This window comes from Alligator mississippiensis, chromosome 3 (assembly GCF_030867095.1).
Source record: "Alligator mississippiensis isolate rAllMis1 chromosome 3, rAllMis1, whole genome shotgun sequence".
Lineage (NCBI taxonomy): Eukaryota > Metazoa > Chordata > Crocodylia > Alligatoridae > Alligator > Alligator mississippiensis.
Genome location: NC_081826.1, coordinates 116,941,068 through 116,959,383, shown reverse-complemented (window position 1 = coordinate 116,959,383; position 18,316 = coordinate 116,941,068). Strand labels below are relative to the sequence as shown.

At 38.0% G+C, this 18,316-nt stretch overlaps 1 protein-coding gene across 4 annotated transcripts in view; it reads left to right on the top strand.

The window, feature by feature from the left end:
- CDKAL1 (CDK5 regulatory subunit associated protein 1 like 1) overlaps positions 1-18,316 on the top strand; it is a 706,822-nt gene that overhangs the window by 464,358 nt on the left and 224,148 nt on the right. For all 4 annotated transcript variants that reach the window (XM_019490403.2, XM_019490404.2, XM_059724329.1 and 1 more), the window contains one exon: positions 2,660-2,805. In XM_019490403.2, the coding sequence (XP_019345948.1) occupies positions 2,660-2,805 (146 nt within the window). The remainder of the gene's footprint in view (positions 1-2,659; positions 2,806-18,316) is intronic.

Genomic DNA, 18,316 nt, shown 5'->3' with positions numbered 1-18,316 from the left:
AGGGCTGTATAACTAGGGGTATTCTTTAAGGGGGGTTATGGTTTATGTGTTTTAATGTCTCAATGTATATATTGGTATTGTTATTTGTAAAGGTTTAAGGAAATATTATGGTTAAGTTACTTGGGTTATATAGGTTAATATCCCTATGTGTTAATTGTGTTGTATAGATTGGAAGTTATTTGGTTCATATTTGGTATTATATATGAATTGTGGAATATTATATATAGTATTATATGTTAAACCTTGTAAATACTCTGTTTTATATTAAGTGTCTGTATTTTTTCTTGTAATAAATAAGCATAGTTAAGTATTTGGTTTCGGCCTAGTTCTATAGAGAGGGGAGGAAGCCACTCTAGTAGCTGACCCCTTCCTCAGCACCCTGCCTGACCACCACCGCTGTCATCGGAGGACAGGGCACACCCCCCAGGTATATCCGGGCTACATTTTCATAGGGCTTTTTTTTCCAAGAGAAACCTGTTGTTTTAAAAAAAAATTAAAAATTTTCTTAGTTGTAGCCCAAGGATGTAGTGGCAAGTTGATTAAGGTCCACCTTAGATCTTCAGAGGCATGAGTTCAACGTCTGCTCTGCATTTATGATAAAAGCCAGTCAGCCCCGCCCTGGTGGCTGCTACATTGTTCAGATTTGGGTATTGGAAGCGATGCTAACCACATTGGTTTTTTTCTTTGCCTTTGATGACAAAAGGTGGCACATCTTAGCCGTTCTGGCCCAGTGAAGGCTCAAGCAGACCATGACTGATTGATAATATAAGATTATTTATAAACAAATATGAAAGTCGAGTCATAAACACATTCTGTAATGCCAGAAACAAAATTGTCTGCTACCCTGCTTGTTACTGTAGGCTATATATAGTCATACCCTCTTAAGCATGTACAGTTTTAAAAGAATACAAGGATAAAATATGCCCTGAAATAAATAACAAAAGTTTTGTTTGACCCTTCAGCCTGCCCATTCTCCTACATGTTTATCCCATTATAACCTTGTGTTCCCAACTGCTCACTATATACTGTTATCCCTTCTAAAACTATTCTCTTTTAATTTCCTAGTTTCTTTTTAATTTAGAACATGGGTGATGCCTTCTGGTAGCAACTTGCCAGTGCCCTGATACAAGGTTGGCCAAGGGGCATGGGCAGACATTCTTTTGAAGTACTTCAAATCCTACTCCTGTGTGAAATGCTTCAAATTTGGGCTACTTCATTGGACTAATGTACAGGCCCCTCCCAGCTGAAGCTCTTCAGAATGGACTTGAGTCTATAGTGTGAAAGAGCTCTGCAGTTAGAGGACAGGACAGCAGAGAAGAGCATGCCCTTTGGGCCCAAATCTCCAGAGGCTCCCAAGGGCCGCTGAGTGGAGAGGAGGGAGCCTGTTGGCTGTTTGCTCCCTTAGCTTGTGCTATGTGCTTGCTGCCACTGTAGGCTTGGTCAGGCGAGCTCAGCAGGTACAAGAGCAGGGTTGTCACCCCAGGAAGCCAGAATGGATGCCTACTATTTTTTTGCCTGGCAGCTCCTGGCCAAGCAATGACACGAGATGCAGAGTCCTGACCTACCTGAGCATGGTTTGCATGCTCTTCCAGATCATCTGCTGGCTGAGAAGCCATCAGAATTGCAGTGCAGGGCATTATGACCCAAGACCCTGGAAAGGCGCCGCTGTGAGATTTGCTACCTGGTGTACACTGCTAACAGAATGCCCAAAGATGATACATACTGAAAGATGATCTTCCCTGGGACAACTCGGCATCCACGTATTGGCATATCTGTTCCAGGGAGCACAACTGTTATGAGTGCATTAACTGGGGAACATGGGATGATGAGTAGTGGTGGGAAAACTTTAGGATGAGCTATGCCACTTTCATGGAGATGTGCCAACTTAGTCTCATTGCTTGAGCAACAAACCACAGAGTTCTGAACCTTCGTCTTTGGAGTGCTCTAGAGACAGTTGGAGCACTTCAAATGTTACATCTGTCTGACCCTTGAGTGGCTGTGGCTTTGCTAATATAAATACATAATAGAAAAATGTTCCAGGTGAAATGTTATTAGGAAGGATTTGTAGTTCCTAATTTTTTATTGTTGCAAACAGGTGTTAACTGTACTGTAGAGCAGAATCTGTTACATAATGGGGAAGCAGATCTGCAGTTGATCGGCCAGTTGCTAACTGAGGAAGGGTGAATCTTAAGAATTCTCAAGTTAGAGACTAAAGGGGACGCACTCTTTGTAATGTGTGGGAATCGATTCCTCTCTGACTAATGAGGAGCTACTCCTTGTTTTCTGAAACTCCAAACAGCTGTTTCTGAGAGCACTGCTCAAGCTTTTGATTACATAGATTCAAAGCTCCAGAGTCCTTTAGTGTTTGCATTTAAATTGTATTAAGGTCTTCAACAACCAATGCATATTAGAGGACATCACCTTACTGTTACCTTTCATTTAGAGTTGAGAATAGACATAAATTTGAAATATTGCTGCTAAACATTTCCTCTTATTTCTGCTCTCATGAGTGAGCGCCATAACTGAGTTTTTTGGGGAAAATTAGAAGCTCACTACTGACCCTAATTAGCCTGTGTGAATTGAATATGATTTTTGTACACTGACTTTAAAATTTAACTAAATAGCTTTTTTTTTTTTTTTTTCTTCTGACCATTTTTAGGAAATGGCAAAGATTCTTAATCATCCAAGAGTATATGCTTTCCTCCACATACCAGTTCAGTCTGCTTCTGACAGCGTGCTCATGGACATGAAAAGAGAATACTGTGTGGCAGACTTCAAACGGGTAGTGGATTTCCTTAAAGAAAAGTAAGTCTGTTAATACTCAAGAAAATACCAACATTCTTTTTGCCATGTCAAGAACATGTGGCTGAAAACACAGTTACTTGCAACCTCGTAATTAAGGTACAAAAAAGAATGAGCTTCTTTAACCTTTCAAAGTTTTCTATAAAGCCCCTTGATGTGGTTTACTTCTTTGCCTGAGTTTTATAAATACCTTGTGTTGCTGCGTGACATGCTTTTAATTTGTCAATAGGTTCCTAATCTTTTTTTAAATAATATATTTTAGATTATTTTTATGCCTGAATTACTACATATATACTGCTTGAAGTGCGCTTTGCTGAAGTTGTCTTTAATGTGGCTTTTTAGTATTGTCTATTTTGCATGCTGGATGTGGTCCATCTCATGATAAAATGAATTGATATTTTACTAAGTATTTAGTTCTATAATGGGGATGAATGTACTTTTGTATTCTAATACCCCAAGTTTGCTTTAAGTAATTGTGATAGTTTCTGGCTGGGTAGCCATTAGAATTCTTTTCCATAGAAACAAAATACAGGGTAAATGTGTGTCTAAGCATATTTTTATGTATATTAAAACAAAAAAAACAAGTTATGACGCCTATCTTAAAAACACCTATAATAGCCAATTATATTTACTTTAGTCTTCAATTAAATATTTCTTTACTTGGACTATCAAGTAATACTAGGAATTAAGGAAAAATATAATATGGCAATAAATATCTTAGATTCAGTTCCTTGGAATATTTTCATTAGGTATTTCTTCATAGAATGATAGGGAACTCATAGGCTGCAAGGATTGGTAATTTTGCCTTAATGGGCTATCTTTATCCCTTTTCTTTTTTAGAATGAGTTGTGTTTTCTTTCTTTGTGGCTTGGGTATTTCATCAAGCATTCATACACAGTAAAAACTAATTTTTTGAGATCCATGTCACTGAATCTAGCAGTGTGACTACATAATGTATGAAATCCAGATAGCTCTTTGGGATATAAAAGGGGTTAAAAAAAAAGAGAGAACAGTGCTTTCATTGGACTTTTTGGATATTCTCATGTAGTTTGGTCAGTTAATTGCAATCAAACTGTTTTGAGTGAAAAGGTTGCATCTAGTATTTCTCATCATCATCTTTTTTCTTATGGCAAAGCAGATATTTTTCAAACATTGGTACAAGGCTGGTGTGTGTGCGTGTGTGCGCATGCGTGTGAGAGAGAGAGAGAGAGAGTTTTTAATTAACAGATATTTTGGCACACTTAACTGGGAACTATGTCAGTATATCTGAGCTGACTTGAAGCTGATTCATTATTCTCTTCAGTAGTTTCAAAGTTGGCAGCTAATATCATAACAGCAGCTGGATTTTAGATAACCTAGTAGAGCTGGCACATGTTGGGGCATATGGGAATTTATTAAATCATGCAGCCTTTGCAAAAAAATATGCGTGAATTACTTAATATCCAAATTTAAAACAGCTGGTAATTGAAAATACAATAATCTATGACATAAGTCATTTTCCACACACCGTTGTTACTTTTGTAGTAAATTAAGTAAGAAAAATAGCAACAGAGTTGATGCCTTAATTTTCAGATAGTAAAAATCACATTTTATTAAAAATCTATCAGATTATGTATTGTTCTCATTAGGGAATGGTCTCTGAATACCGTGATGGAAAATTTCTTACAACATATGGCAACAGGATGAGGTAGCTATGCAAGACTGAGAGAGATGTTTTGGATATTTGAATGCATGTACATCTGTAAAACTCATTAATTTTTTTCCATGCTCTTAAGAGCATGGTGTCTTTATTTGCAGTTTCTTCTCTCATGGTAGCAGCCAGCTATGACATTCTCATGTAGACATTCCCATAAAGATTTCTCAGCAAAAGAATTGCCCGGACATAACATTGTTTCAGATATTTACAGAGTCTATGCCCAGAGTTGCCGATATTAAGTCTGTGTTTGAACTATTTTAATAGCCAACAGGGGATGGTTTCCTCTTTATTTCACACGCACACACAACAAACCTATTTTTCCCCTGTCTTCCCACTCAGGGCTGTAAAGAGAAGCAGAAACTTAAAGCACATACTAACACCCCCCCCAACCAAGAGTTCCAGAAAAGGCATTATCCTTCATAAAACCAGGCATCCATTATTTCTGTATATCTTTCTACATTTGACTTATAACTAGGAACCTACCAAAATCGCAGTTTTCATAGACAGTGTGATTTTGGGCAGGCTCTGTGAAAAAGTGCAGGTTGCACACTTTTGGCACATGTGCTACAATCCCTCCCCCCAAAACCCCACAAGCTTACCAGCAAGGACAAAAGTGCGTAGAAAGTGTATAGTCTTGGGGGGGGGGGGGGGGGGCAGGGGCAGGGCAGGAATAAGCTGCTGCCACAGTGCCCTGGTGAGCTGAGCAGCAGTTGGAGTCAGGCAGGGGAGAAGTTGGGGGGGAGGGTGGTCTGCTATGCATGCTGTGTGCTGGGCCTGCTGTGAGAAGCCCCCGCACCCCACTCCCATCCTCCTTCCTGCCACTTCCCCCCACTTCTGCCCCCTGTCCCCTCCACCGCCCCGTGCTCCAAGGCTGCAGGGCTTTTCTGCTTGCTCATAAGTTTCTTTTTCGTGTTTTTTTTTTTTTTTTGCAGCGAACTACTGCTTGGGGATGGCCGAAAACTGGGGCTTAATTACCTTGATTAATCCTGGGGAAGCTGTTAATTCATGCTTAATAACACATGAATTAATGGGTTCCCCTGATTTAATCCAGGTAATTAAGTCAGGGTTTCCAGCTGTCTGGCAATCTGTGGGGAGGGGTGGGACTGCTGAGCCTCCTTGGCCAATCAAAGGCATGGTGGGGGAGGGCCACAGCTCTCAACCTATGAAATTGGCAGCTGGTTCTGCCTACAAAATCGGCCAGTCACCTCCTTGAGCTTAGTAGACCCCTACCCCAAACTCCAGAGGCTGATCCCAGAGTTGTAAATATCAATTTCAGTGTCTTGGGTGGGAGTTGCCCAGTGTTGTGGGAGGCTGCTGGTGCCCCTTCTGAATTGGCACAAAGGACTGGTGCTCTGCTCACCCTGCCTTAGTTATGCTACTGGCTGATGCAGTTCAAGAACAAGCCAAGATGTATAGTGGTTGAAATCTCTGACAGGGAGATGGAAAGACAACATAAGAATTGCAGTATGTGGAAAGAGAACATGGACCATCCTGTATGCACTTTGTTGGTGCTAGGGACCTAAGCCTACAAATGATCCAAAGATCTCTTCTTTCCAAGAGAAGCCAGAGAAGCGACACAGAGCTTTCTTCGCTCATCCCAAGAAAAACAGATTGGGCTCTATCTATTCTATGGAGAGGAAAGAATGAATGTTTATGTCAACTGTTTTGGTCAGAGGTGTCAAAGAAATGGCCCGCAGGCCAGACCTAGCCCACGGAGCCCTATGATCTAGTCCTCAGTGCTGTCTGTTGGTCTCAAATTGGCTTCATGTACTGTATGCAGCACATACTGGTCCCGGTCCCATACATTGTATGCAGTGTACAGAACTGGTTTGGTACATGCTGCAAGTGGCTGGACCCAGCTCATGCTCTGCACACAGCTCACAGGGCCAGTCAAGGGCTCTTGCTAGATGTGAGGCCAGTCCAGATCAGGCTCACATACTGGCCTATATACCAGATCCATCACGCAGCCCAATCCAGCTCAACTCAGGCACCGCATACAACAAGTACCCTGGACTTGTGCCGGATACTTCATGTGGTTCACAGGGCTGGTCTGGGGTGCATGCTGCATGTAAGCCTACACCAGACTGGCCTTGAATACTGGCTCCAGCATGCAGGGATGGGCCGTGGACCCAGTCCAGGCCCCAGATCGGCCCTACGACCCTCCTCCGGGTTATGGGGCTAGATGGGTTTGTTACCCTTGGCTTAGATGATTTACTTTAATCCTGCCTCATGTGCAGTCCTTTCTGGAGGTAAAGTGTGAGTGCTAAAAATCTTTTGAGATGAATGGAGTAGTAAACACCTTTCAGTGCTGGGGTTTCTGGGTCTTTGTACATTTAGACAGATGTGTATTACTTATGCTCAACACACTTTAATGAAACTTTTCTTCACAACCACAAGGTGTAAAAGCTTCTTTTTTTTTTTAATGTTGAAAGCTGATATTCCATTGCAAGCCCAAGATTTCAGGAGGTTGGTATACAAGGCACGAGCTTTTAGTGCTGCTGTCTAAACCTGTTTCCATCTGTAACAGCACAGCTGAAGGATGTTGCTGTTTGCCTTGGATGTGGCTTTGCCATAACATCTGCAATAAAAAGAGGCCAAAGACAACTGTCATGGACTCACAGGCTGAAAAATTGAATTAAAGAACAGCTATTTTCTAGTCTAAACTTTATAGATGTTACTTGAAACTTCAGATTTGATTTCCTTTTACTCCTAGAATAAAAGTTAGTATGCTATGACACCTAGAATATATGTGCTCTGGAGGCTATACTGGGACATTATCTACAATTTATAGATGATTATCAATAAAGGATTAACAGTTGTATGCTTTTTTAGAATTTGTTTGTTAGGAGTGTCAGTATCAGAGAACAACATAAAGATGCTGAGGGCACACTGATTCACACACATCCGTTGGTAAGGGTGCCAGTATATTGCTGTACGTCTTCTGCTTTTTTTTTTTTCAGGGCAAGGAGAAGAGGAAGAGTTCTTAAAATGTTGATTCTTGAAACGTATGTTAATTTTCAAATATTTGCAACAAAATATAGGATCTTAAGAAATTGGTGCAAAGTAAATTTAATCCAATGTCCAGTATATTCTTATATCAACATGTCTGTTAATTGGGGTTTCACTAGATTAAACTGTGAGTTGTTTTTCCTTTAAGAAATTCCAGCTTCTAAGATTCACTGTGTAATTGCATTTTTTGAAGGATAGTGTTTGTAGTTGCAAAAAAGAATAAGACTGCTTTAATTATCTCAAACTTTTGCAGCTTAATCCCCTGAAATTTACTTTTGTTGATAAAAGCAAATAATTTGAATATATTTTAGTAAAATAATATCTGAGATCTGAATGTTTTGTCTGGCAGTTACTTGAATAACCATCAACTTGATCTTATGTTAATGAAAGAAACTTTAAAATGATGATACTCTTTTGAAATTATTGTTGTTACTATTGACTGAGCTTTATTTTGCTACACCCTGTGCATTTCTGTTGTGTGATGAGATTGTGCTTTTAATCAAAGCATAAATTAATCTTTCTCACTTCCTTTACACAAACTAAGAGAATTTTAAACCATAAAGTAGACTGATTGCATTAAGGACATTCAGAGTTAAAGCTGACATACTCCACTTGTAAATCTTAGGGAGGTGCAGAAAAATGACTGTGAGATACGGACGTAGCATTTTTCACTGATTTATTTTTGTGAGATTGTGTCACAATCTGAATACGTTTCCCTTCTCCCCTACCTTCAAGATTCTCTTCCAGCCTCAGGAGTTAAAAAGTACAGGGAGCCTTTGAAACACAACCTGAAGGTCAAAAAAATTATGCTGCGAGACCAAGGAGGAACAGAATTCAGAGTCAAGGATCCTTAACAAAAAAAAAAAAAGCCCTGCTATCAGTCATCTTTGGCCTTATTTTTTCCTCCCTTTCTTCCCAATTAAAATTAGGGCCAGGGACAGATGTCTTGCTTGAAATGCTATGGATAGTGACAGTGCAGACAGTCACACCCAATGATACACTTAAAAATGGTCTTCAAAAGAAGGGGATCATCCTTAAAATGTTTCATTTTGAAGCATTTCCTAAAATGTCTGCATTTTTCAGCAGTGTGATAGGGGGTTGCTTGGTCCCCTGGACTCTGCTCCCCAGCCCATTCACAATAGGGGACAGGGAGCAGAGCAGGGAAGGCAGCCAGTGAGTGCTCTTCTGTACTCTAAGCTGTCCTCAGCAACCTCTGGAGACCAAAGGCCAAGAAGCATGCAGAGAGTCCAGTGTGCTGGAGGGCATCTCTGTCACATGTTTTCTCTACTGGTTTGAAGTAGTCATGAGGGTTTGGGGGTCAGAGGGAGCGGGAGCAGGAAGGGATGCAGGAAATTCCAAGTTGGAGAAGGATCTGGAGCACTTCAGATAAATATCTGTCCATACTGTAGGGCACAGCTGAAAGACTTATACTTGTCTCAGTTGCTTGAAAAGGCAGTTAGACCCATAACAGTTAGAACTTTTTATATTTTAGATGTTTGAAAAGAAAATGAATTGAGCTAATGTAAAGTAATATTAAAAAAAAAGAACTTGAGTATTTAAAGGGTGACATGCTCAATTAAGAATAAACTAAGGTATTAGTTGCTCAATGACTACAAACATATGCCAAAAATGTTGGCCAAGAACACTGCAGAAACCCACCTTCATTTATAAAAATGTCTGAGGTATTTCTAAAACCAGTATTAATCAGATAATGCTCTTGTTTCTAAGTTAGGAACAAAAATGGCAATGGCAAACCTAAACCAGACCAGCAATCCAGTTAGTCCTTCGTTATTGTCTCTGACAATGGCCAGGACCAGATGCTTGAGAGAGAGGTGCAAGGAATGTTGTTTGTCTTCATAGTCATAAATAACCTGGCTATAAGGGTGATTTCTTCTTAATCCAGTCATTTCCTGATTGATTTAAGGCTTGAGGCAGGAGTGTTTACATCTCCTGTCACTATCTTTCCTTAAATCTTCCCAATTTGATGGGACATCACCCAGTTTATCCTCACAATTAAATATATTTGGCACATGTGTGGAGTCCCTTTTACTTTTGTTATGGGACACAATTTAGATGAGAACAAAGAATGTCAATCGGATATTAGAGAAGTTATTTATGCAAAAGGAATGGCTCGCACGTCACCTTTAACTTTCCTCTACCAGGGACATGGGTCTATCAATGTACATCTTCCTTGAGTGTTCCATATTTACAGGTCTGCAGAGAGAGAGATGTTACGTGTGCATATTCAGCACCTTATGAATTAGGTAATGGAACTCTGAATGCAATCATTATCCTTCTAAGCCTTTATCATTGCAAATACTATTAAACTCTTGGTCTGAAGATCAAGCAACAGTGGATTCCCTAGCTTAATTGTGTATCATGTGAAGACCCTTTCATCTGAAAAACATTTATATAGTAAATGACTTGACTTTCAGTTAGTCTGCATTGAAAAAGTGAAAGACCAAATTGATCCTACTAGAATTGTGATAAGTGATTTCAAGAAATCTGCCAGTTCCGAATCATCAGTTACTGGTACAGACCTTTATTTATTAGGTCTAAGACATGTTTTACTCTGATAGAATTTAGGGTTGAGTGTGGAAGCTGCAATAGATATATTTCTACCATTTTTATTTATGGACATACCAGATTTAACCAGACAGCTTTTTAAGCGTTTAAAAATAAAACCATTAAAAATATTGTTTAGCTATTACTTACCTATATAAATTTATGTTGGCATTCATCATATTTGCATCATGTCCATCTGCTTCTGTTTGAATCTTTATATAAATGAAGAAATCATTACTGCTGCTGGCAGCTTGAGAACCTTTTCTACCAAACATTAACTGCAGGTGTACATGGGGTTTCTGAAAGTAGTGATCTATCTTGAAGTACCAGTCCCTGCTCTTTAAGTTCTGTGCCTTAAACTAAGAAGACCAGAATTACTACAGCTGTTTTAAACTGGAATGTCAATTTGCAATGTCTTCTAACACATGAGCTTCTTTAATACTCTAAGGAGTTGTCAGGAATGAAATGCCATGATGGATTCTCCAGTTGTATCATGTAATTAAAAAAAAGTGCATCAGTACAATTCGTGGGGGAAGCGGGGGGGAAGAGGGGAGGGTCCACTGTACTGTCTTCATCCCTCAAAATAACAAGAAGGTCCTTAAGGATACTTGCTTTATAGTTTTCAAGTGTAAATTTTTCATGGTAATTTTAGTGTATAATTGTGTTTAACTCCAACAAAGTAGAACAAATTTAGTCTGAATACATTTCTTTTTCTGACAGCTGATCTTTGCAACTAGGTGATGTTATCACTGTTCCCCTTTTCTTTTGATCTCCATTCCCTGCATGTTCTTCACAGACATTTGTTGAGTTTTGTCTTACAGCAGATAATAAGCTCTTTGGAACAAGGACTGGTTCTGTGGGTTTGTTCAGAGTGCAAGAAATAGGACTATAATCTGATTTTTGGAGATTTTTGAATCTGTTGTAATATAGACAATAATCAAGGAAGACTGTAAGTGAGGAATAAAGGAAGGGAAACATGCTTCATAAGGTAAGAGAGTAATAAATGCCCAAGTGGACTTCCCTTTTATAAATTCAGCCTCCATCATATTTCTAAAGGGAGTTCATTGCTTGAATGAACAAGAGACATGGGGCTTTCCAGTATGGCTCAGTAGCAGTCCAGTCACTAGAGGAATTAGCTTTCTTTTTTTGCCACGTGTTCTACGACTGGATTATGGGAGTCAGCTAACTTTATATTAATAGTATCGACTGGCATCTTCTCCTTGGCTAGGGACAGAAGTTGTACCTAAACCGGTTTAAGTGACCAGAAACTGGTTTAAACCTGTAACAGAACATAAATTCTGGCTTAAACCAGTTCTGACACACAAACCAGTTTAAAAATGGCTGAAACTGGTTTAAGATAAAACTGGTTGCATGTAGTATCAGACTTAACTGATTTTGGTCAAACTGGTTTATGAAACTTTTGTCCCAGACCCTTGTGTCCAGAGTGTGGCATGTTAGCATATAACAATTTGTAAATTTGAAGTAGGTTTTGAATGTTAAATGGCATTAAATAATTTAGAAAATGGTTCACACCCCACAATACTTGCAGATGACCTTAGCTTCATGATTCCTTAGGACTAAGAACTACTTAAGCCATTGCAGCAGCCCTGTTCTGCAATCTTACCACTGATTTGGTCACACAGGGCTTGCGCACTGCTGCTATTTTACAGGGATTTATTTTCCGCTATTAACATTACCTTTTTCTTTAAAGTATTAAGCTAAACTGTAAATTAAGAGATGAAAGGTTTATCTGCCAGCTCTGCCAGTCATGCTTTGAGCCCCTTGGAAGTTCCAGGGAGCTGTTCATTGAATTGTGGAATTGATGTAACAATCCATGAGCCCATGAGTTATTGCCAACTTTACCATATGTGGGCATGGTATGTTCCCATTAAGTATTGTTCATAAACCTTGCATTTGCAGCGGTGTAACACTAAAGCAGTGGTTCTCAACCTTTTTGGACCTGTTGATTCACTCAGTGCAGAGGTAGACTTGAGGCAGTGGTACCTGTCTTGAGGTAAACTTGAGGTACCTGTCAGAAAATGCCAGCTTTTAGTTTTCACTTGGTTTTTGAATACAGAAAAAAATGCAGAAATTCTTCCATTGCAAATAACTCAGAAAGACCACTATGGGCCAGAATGTTTTTAATACTGGGGATTCCCATTTGAAATCTCTGGGTTTATAATTTGAATTATGTTTACACACCTAACAGTGCTAACTGTGTGTGGCATGGTGCAGCACCCTTGAAAGGATCTCAAGACACCTGTGTGTGCCATGGCATCCTGGCTGAGAATCACTGCTCTGAAGCCATGGGCAGGCTTTCTATTTGTAGCACTAGATAAGCTCTTGTACTAGAAAAAGTGTGTGCGCACCCGCTTAAGCTGTCTATAGCACTACAGAGACATTGAAATATTAGCATGTTCAGAGAGGATCTTCTTGGTAGGGCTACATTATGTAGCACTACATGTAATGCCTGTACAGCTATAGGAGTCTCTAGTAGACTCCTATAGGACTCTCTAGGAGAGTCTGCACTATAGGAGTCTCTAGGACCCCCAGCCTCCCACAGTCCTCTGCTCTTCCTCCCTTCTCTGAGGATTTCAGCTTTCTAACATTTCAAAGGAACCATAATAGCATTTTATACAGCATTTAAAAGCAGGGTGATAATTCAATTACCTGCCTTATCTTTAAAATAAGTTTATATATATATATATTGCTCTCATGCTTTACTGACAAGAGTAGAACTTTAAGTCCATGTTGAAGGAAGGTTATGTTTTGTCTGTCATAAATTGATTTTAAAATATTGACATTTGTTTTAAGTGATAGTTCCTATGCTTGCCTGTAATTCTCAGTTCTATAATAATACTCTCAGGATTATGATGTATAGCTGAACATGGTGACATACTTTAAATATTTACCTGAAGAAGTGTATTCATGTATCTAGAGTACTGTTGGTATGCTATAGACTTCTGTCTGTTTTTGCATAAGGATTCTGGTACGTACTTCTAATAAATTTTTAATAAAAATGTATAGAGAAACTTTATTCATATTATTTTTAATATTTTATTTAATTATTTAAAATTATGCATATTTGCACAATTTTTCCCTTTTTGTAAATAGACTTGATAAAACACACTTTTAAGTATTTGAAACAATATTCTGTCACACAATGGTTTTAATAAAAAGTGACAGGTGTCATCCTAACAGTATAACAAGTAGTTGAAGTTGTATTTACATCAGAATTCTTGGGGAAAATAAATTAGGAAGGATTGTTTAAAATTAAAAAATGTAATCCATCTATGTTTAATCATTATTTTAAAGGGATTTTCTTGAATTAAACATTTTTAGGTTAAAGGAAAATGAATAATAGGAGAGTACAAATATGTCAGAGCTCTTAAACTTCACTCACATTGTAATGATGCATTTAAAGCATTGTTACTCCCGAGGGACATAGGCTGCTTGCAGATGTTTTAAAACAAAACAACAACAACAACAAGACACTCTTTACCAGAAGAACCAGTGCAGTAGTTTGACTCGGCTCCACAGCATCTATATATATCGGGTGCCTTAGCGGGGCTTTCTGGCGCTTTTATCTAAAGCTGAGTCAATCAGCAATTGTATAAAAGGGCCAAAAAAGCCCCACTAATGTTGCGGGCCCAACATATAGATGTTGGGCGATTCAAGTCCAACTAATGCACTGCCTCCTCTGGGTTTGCACTGGGTTTGGCACGGGAGCATGCTGCGTTTAAAGTAAAGCACTGTTTTGGAGTTTTTTTAATGTCTGCAAGCAGCCATAATGGTTATGTCACCACTGCAGAGATGTTCCGTATGAATTCACTTGGGGAGAGTAGTATAGGCTACCTAGGTGATGGTTTAGTTTTTCAAACAACATGTGTTTTAGATTGGTTTGTAAATGATGTCTGCCACTCCTGAGTTGATGATCTCTGCATTTTATAATAGGAATGAAATTTAAAGTGATGAATGTTTCATTTGTTATATTTAAATTTTCTCTGTATTTTAAGTTCTTTCAGCCTCTTTGTTTTTGCATTTTACTTGCTTTAGTGACCAGAAGCTTAGAGCTCCCACATTGGAGGGAGAAGAAAATGGCAAAGTGCAAATGCAGTATGACCATGATTTAGAGCATCTTTTTTTATATAAAATTTAAGATGGATGTACTGTATGCAAAAAAAAAAAAAAACAAAAAAAAAAATGCAGGAAGAATAGTACCCTTTTCCTTGTCACTCAAGACTCTGTGTATATGAGGACAGGAAGCCAAAGAATGCTACCTCTTATTCAGAAAAGAAAAATTAGCTCAGGGCGACCTTTTCATGCCTGGTAATTTTTTAACGCTCGTGCCAGGGCTGCACTGTCTTTAAAGGCTTTTAGCGATTGGCTCTTTTCCCAGAGCCTGGAGGGAGGCAGTCTGTTTCAGTTGTTCTGAACAATAGGTTGTGGCGGGAATTCTGTGCAGTGGCGCGATGGCTGCACCCACGTTGTTGATTTAAGCTGTCAGGAGAACTTGAGTTATGTATCTATCCTAACAGCAACTGGGATCAGCTAAGCTGTAGCCAGCAAACTGTTACATCTACTGAGATTTTTTTCTGCACCCTCTCCTGCCTTTCCCCCCATGTTTGTTGAACCTTATACCTAGAACCAGTGGCCTATATAAAATACTCTGTGTTGCCTCAAAGGTTACTGGATTTCTTCATTCCATTCGCGCCTGTCATTTATTATCTACCCACATGCCTGAGGGGGAACTTTTAATGACTGTGGAAAATGGGACCTGTGCTTTGCTTAGTTTCTGTTAATTTCAGTATGTAATTGCATAACTCAGCTGGCATTGTTTGTGAAGGAATGTACCTACTTGCGATCCTTGTTTTCCTTTTGTCTTTGCTACTTAATTTTAATTCTTAAAGCTACTTGTTTAATACCAAAGATTTACAAAAATAGTACTGGTAGGAGCTGTTAGAAGATGCTCTTTATTCTATTCTGAAGTTTAAAACTGTTTCTTGTTGAAGGCAAATAAACACACATTCCCATTAAATCTACTTTTAAAAGAGAGTCTCTGTTTCCTTACTGTTCCTTAGCTATTTAACTTCTTTTTAAAATTATTTCCTGCAGTAGTAGGATATAACTACAGTGGAGTGCCATTCTACTTTAAGTTACTTAGCTTCTCAGTTCATTAAGAATCATGCCCTGGCATTTTTTTTCAACAACCTTGTTTTGAGGACTGTTCTGTGTAGAGGAGTGAAGAGAGTTGGACTTCTTTTCACATGGAGTTTAAGTTCATATTCCGATCCCTAGAATAGCTGAGAATTCTAGCCAAAGTAAAACTAGAATTACTATATCTTGAATAAAGACAAAGTGAAATGTCTACTACAACTGCAATTTAGCAAGGAAAATAAATACATCCCAACAATTTTCTGTACACAAAGTCTATAAAACTAAATGAACTGCATATCAGGATGTATGTGGCAGTAAACTATCATTTGAATACTTTTTGACCTTTCAGATGTGTCACTGAAAGATGTTTTAATTTGCTTTTAAATAAAGCATTGTGGAGTAATTATTTAAGGAACAAAGCTAAAATTATGGAACTGATTTTGAAACTGATTTCATTCCGGCTTTTTGTGCCTGTAATGTTATGGATTTGGTTAACATCATTTAAAATACCAGATACTTAAGTGTGTCCAGTAGTGAAGGACTTTAACATCCAGGTGGTAGTACCTCTAACCCACAATTACTTTACACACTAGAGGATGGAAAGACAGCTTTTATAAATCTGGTGCCATATATTTAATTCAGGGACTCTTATGTAATAGCAGCAAAATTTTAAAAGCTAGATGAACTTTCAAATTTCAGAGTGCAATTAAACTTCAGAAATAGATTTAGAGCCTAAAGTGATCTTTTTCTGGTTTTTCAATCTTTGTTTCCCATTTGCATTCATACTCTCATTCGCAATACTAGCAATCCCAAATGTTCACAAATCATGATTTGGTATTAAAAATGCATTTAAAAATGAATTTGGGGTCTTTTTGAGCTATGAAGATGCATATATTTGTGCTTTCTTCATCACCATCAAACTGGATGTACTTTTTTTTTTAATGAAAGCAGAGAATCTCACATGATCACTTGCTTCCTGAAGCTCGAGTTTTAAATAAAATGTCAGATGTCACGAGACTCAGTAAAAAGCAGGGAAGTTGGTCACATTCATAGCTTTCCTTCCCTCCAGTCACTATTTTTCATAAATATTATGGAATATATTGAGTAGGATGGAAAAAACATGGGGTTCTTAATACTTTCGTTGTTTTATTTACCAGCCCTTTCACTCAGTATGAATGTGTTCTAGTTGATATGGATTGCATTTTACTTGTCCTTTGGTCCCAGCATCTATACAAGTTTGTTTCTAGGGCAGAATCACAAGTTGCAGGATTATAATAGACAGGTAAGCCACTATATCTCACATGAAAGAAGAAGGTAATTTTAACTTTGCACTTTCCCACCAGTGTACAACGGTGTCTTCAGGAAATCTTATGTTAATCACAGAGGTTAAAAGGACACAGTTGCTTGCCTTGGGGATGATTTTAGCACATAGAATATTTAGGATGGATAAAAGCCAGAAACTCTTCTGTTGCAGGTTCATCACTTCTTTGGTCTACTTGTTTTTTTCTTGCTGTCCTACACAAAGATTGTTGTAAAAGCTATTTTGTTGATGCATTTGTTCAATTTATTCTTTGTTAACTATTTTTTTACAACTGAAAGAGCCTCACCTGTTACAGATTATTTAATTTTTTATATTAGACAGTCTAGACAAAAATGTTCCAGAGGCCATATACTTTAACTTGACTAGGTTTTAACGTAATTTTCCATAGTTTTTGTTCCCATTCTAAAATAGTTGATGCAACTTTCATCTGAATATAAATGGAATCTAAGCACAGTGCTGTGTTTCTGTTTACTGCTTATCAGGCCTATCTCATATTTTGAATAAACACAGACAGGTAAGGAGGCATCTTCATAAGTTTATTGGTACTGTATTTGCTGGACTGTGTATTACATTTGGTTTTCAGCATACATAAAAATGACTCTGTGGGTGAGGCAAAATAAAAGTGCATTTACAGGTGGAAATGTGATCCTGAAGTAGCAAAGGAATTCCCAAACTGTTGCATTTCGCTGTGGGGAATAAGAAATACAAATGTATAGAGAACTTTACAACTAAGAGCTTAGGGTTTAATTCAAAATCTAGTAGATACAGTTAACAAGAAAACTTTATAACAAATGAGGCTACATTGTACTTTGTAGAAACTGCCTTTCAGTCACTATGTTCTATCCAGATTAATATGAATTTACAGTATAGTATGTATCCCATCTGAAATGAAAGATATATATGTCATTCATCATAACAGTAACTTTATAGATGAATAAATAGAACAGTTTATGCCCTGCTAGCACAGCTCGTACTACTGAAACAGTGAGTGTTTGAGTGTCTTGTTATTGTGTCATATAAAATGTTTCAGTGCAATAGGAAGCTCTACAAATTGGTGTACTGAAGTATGCACTCCTGATTAGAGTTGTGTCTGAAGAATTCAGTTGAGTTAAATATTGATAGAGACAGTTTCTAGTTTATCATGATTTTTGCCACTGGCTAGATAAGACTGTTTATCATGCTTTTAGTAGACAAAGTCACATGAGAAGTGTTAGAGGGCTTTCATTACACGAGAGGGTGGCAAGAGCTTAAATCATTCCTTTTACTTACGTTTTCTCAAAGAAAGTGCTTTTGCTGGACAATACTAAAATGAACCATAGTCATTATCAAATTAAATGAAGTGTGATGCTTTTTCATTAATAATGCAAATAAAATTTTCTCCCCAGGAAGAAATGTTGAGAGAAGACATGTTTTAAAGTTGAATGTCTCTTTCATTATTCAAGTAAAACATTCTTCTAATGTTTCCTTATTCTGGGACATTTCATTTGGTTATATATTTTTTTACTTTGATAGCCCCATCACCATTGAAAATGCTGTTAAGAAGATTGTTTGGAAATCCCATTTGTCCACAAGGGGAAAGACAGTTGTCACAGGAATTATATACATATAAATGTGTATAAGAATAAAGAGTGTGTGTGTGTGTGTGTGTGTGTGTGTGTGTAAGGCAGACAAGGTTCTTTGGGTAAATCTGATGTCTTTTATTAGACCAACTCAAATAGGTGGAAAAATTCTTCATTGCAAGCTTTTGGGTATAAGTACCCTTTGTC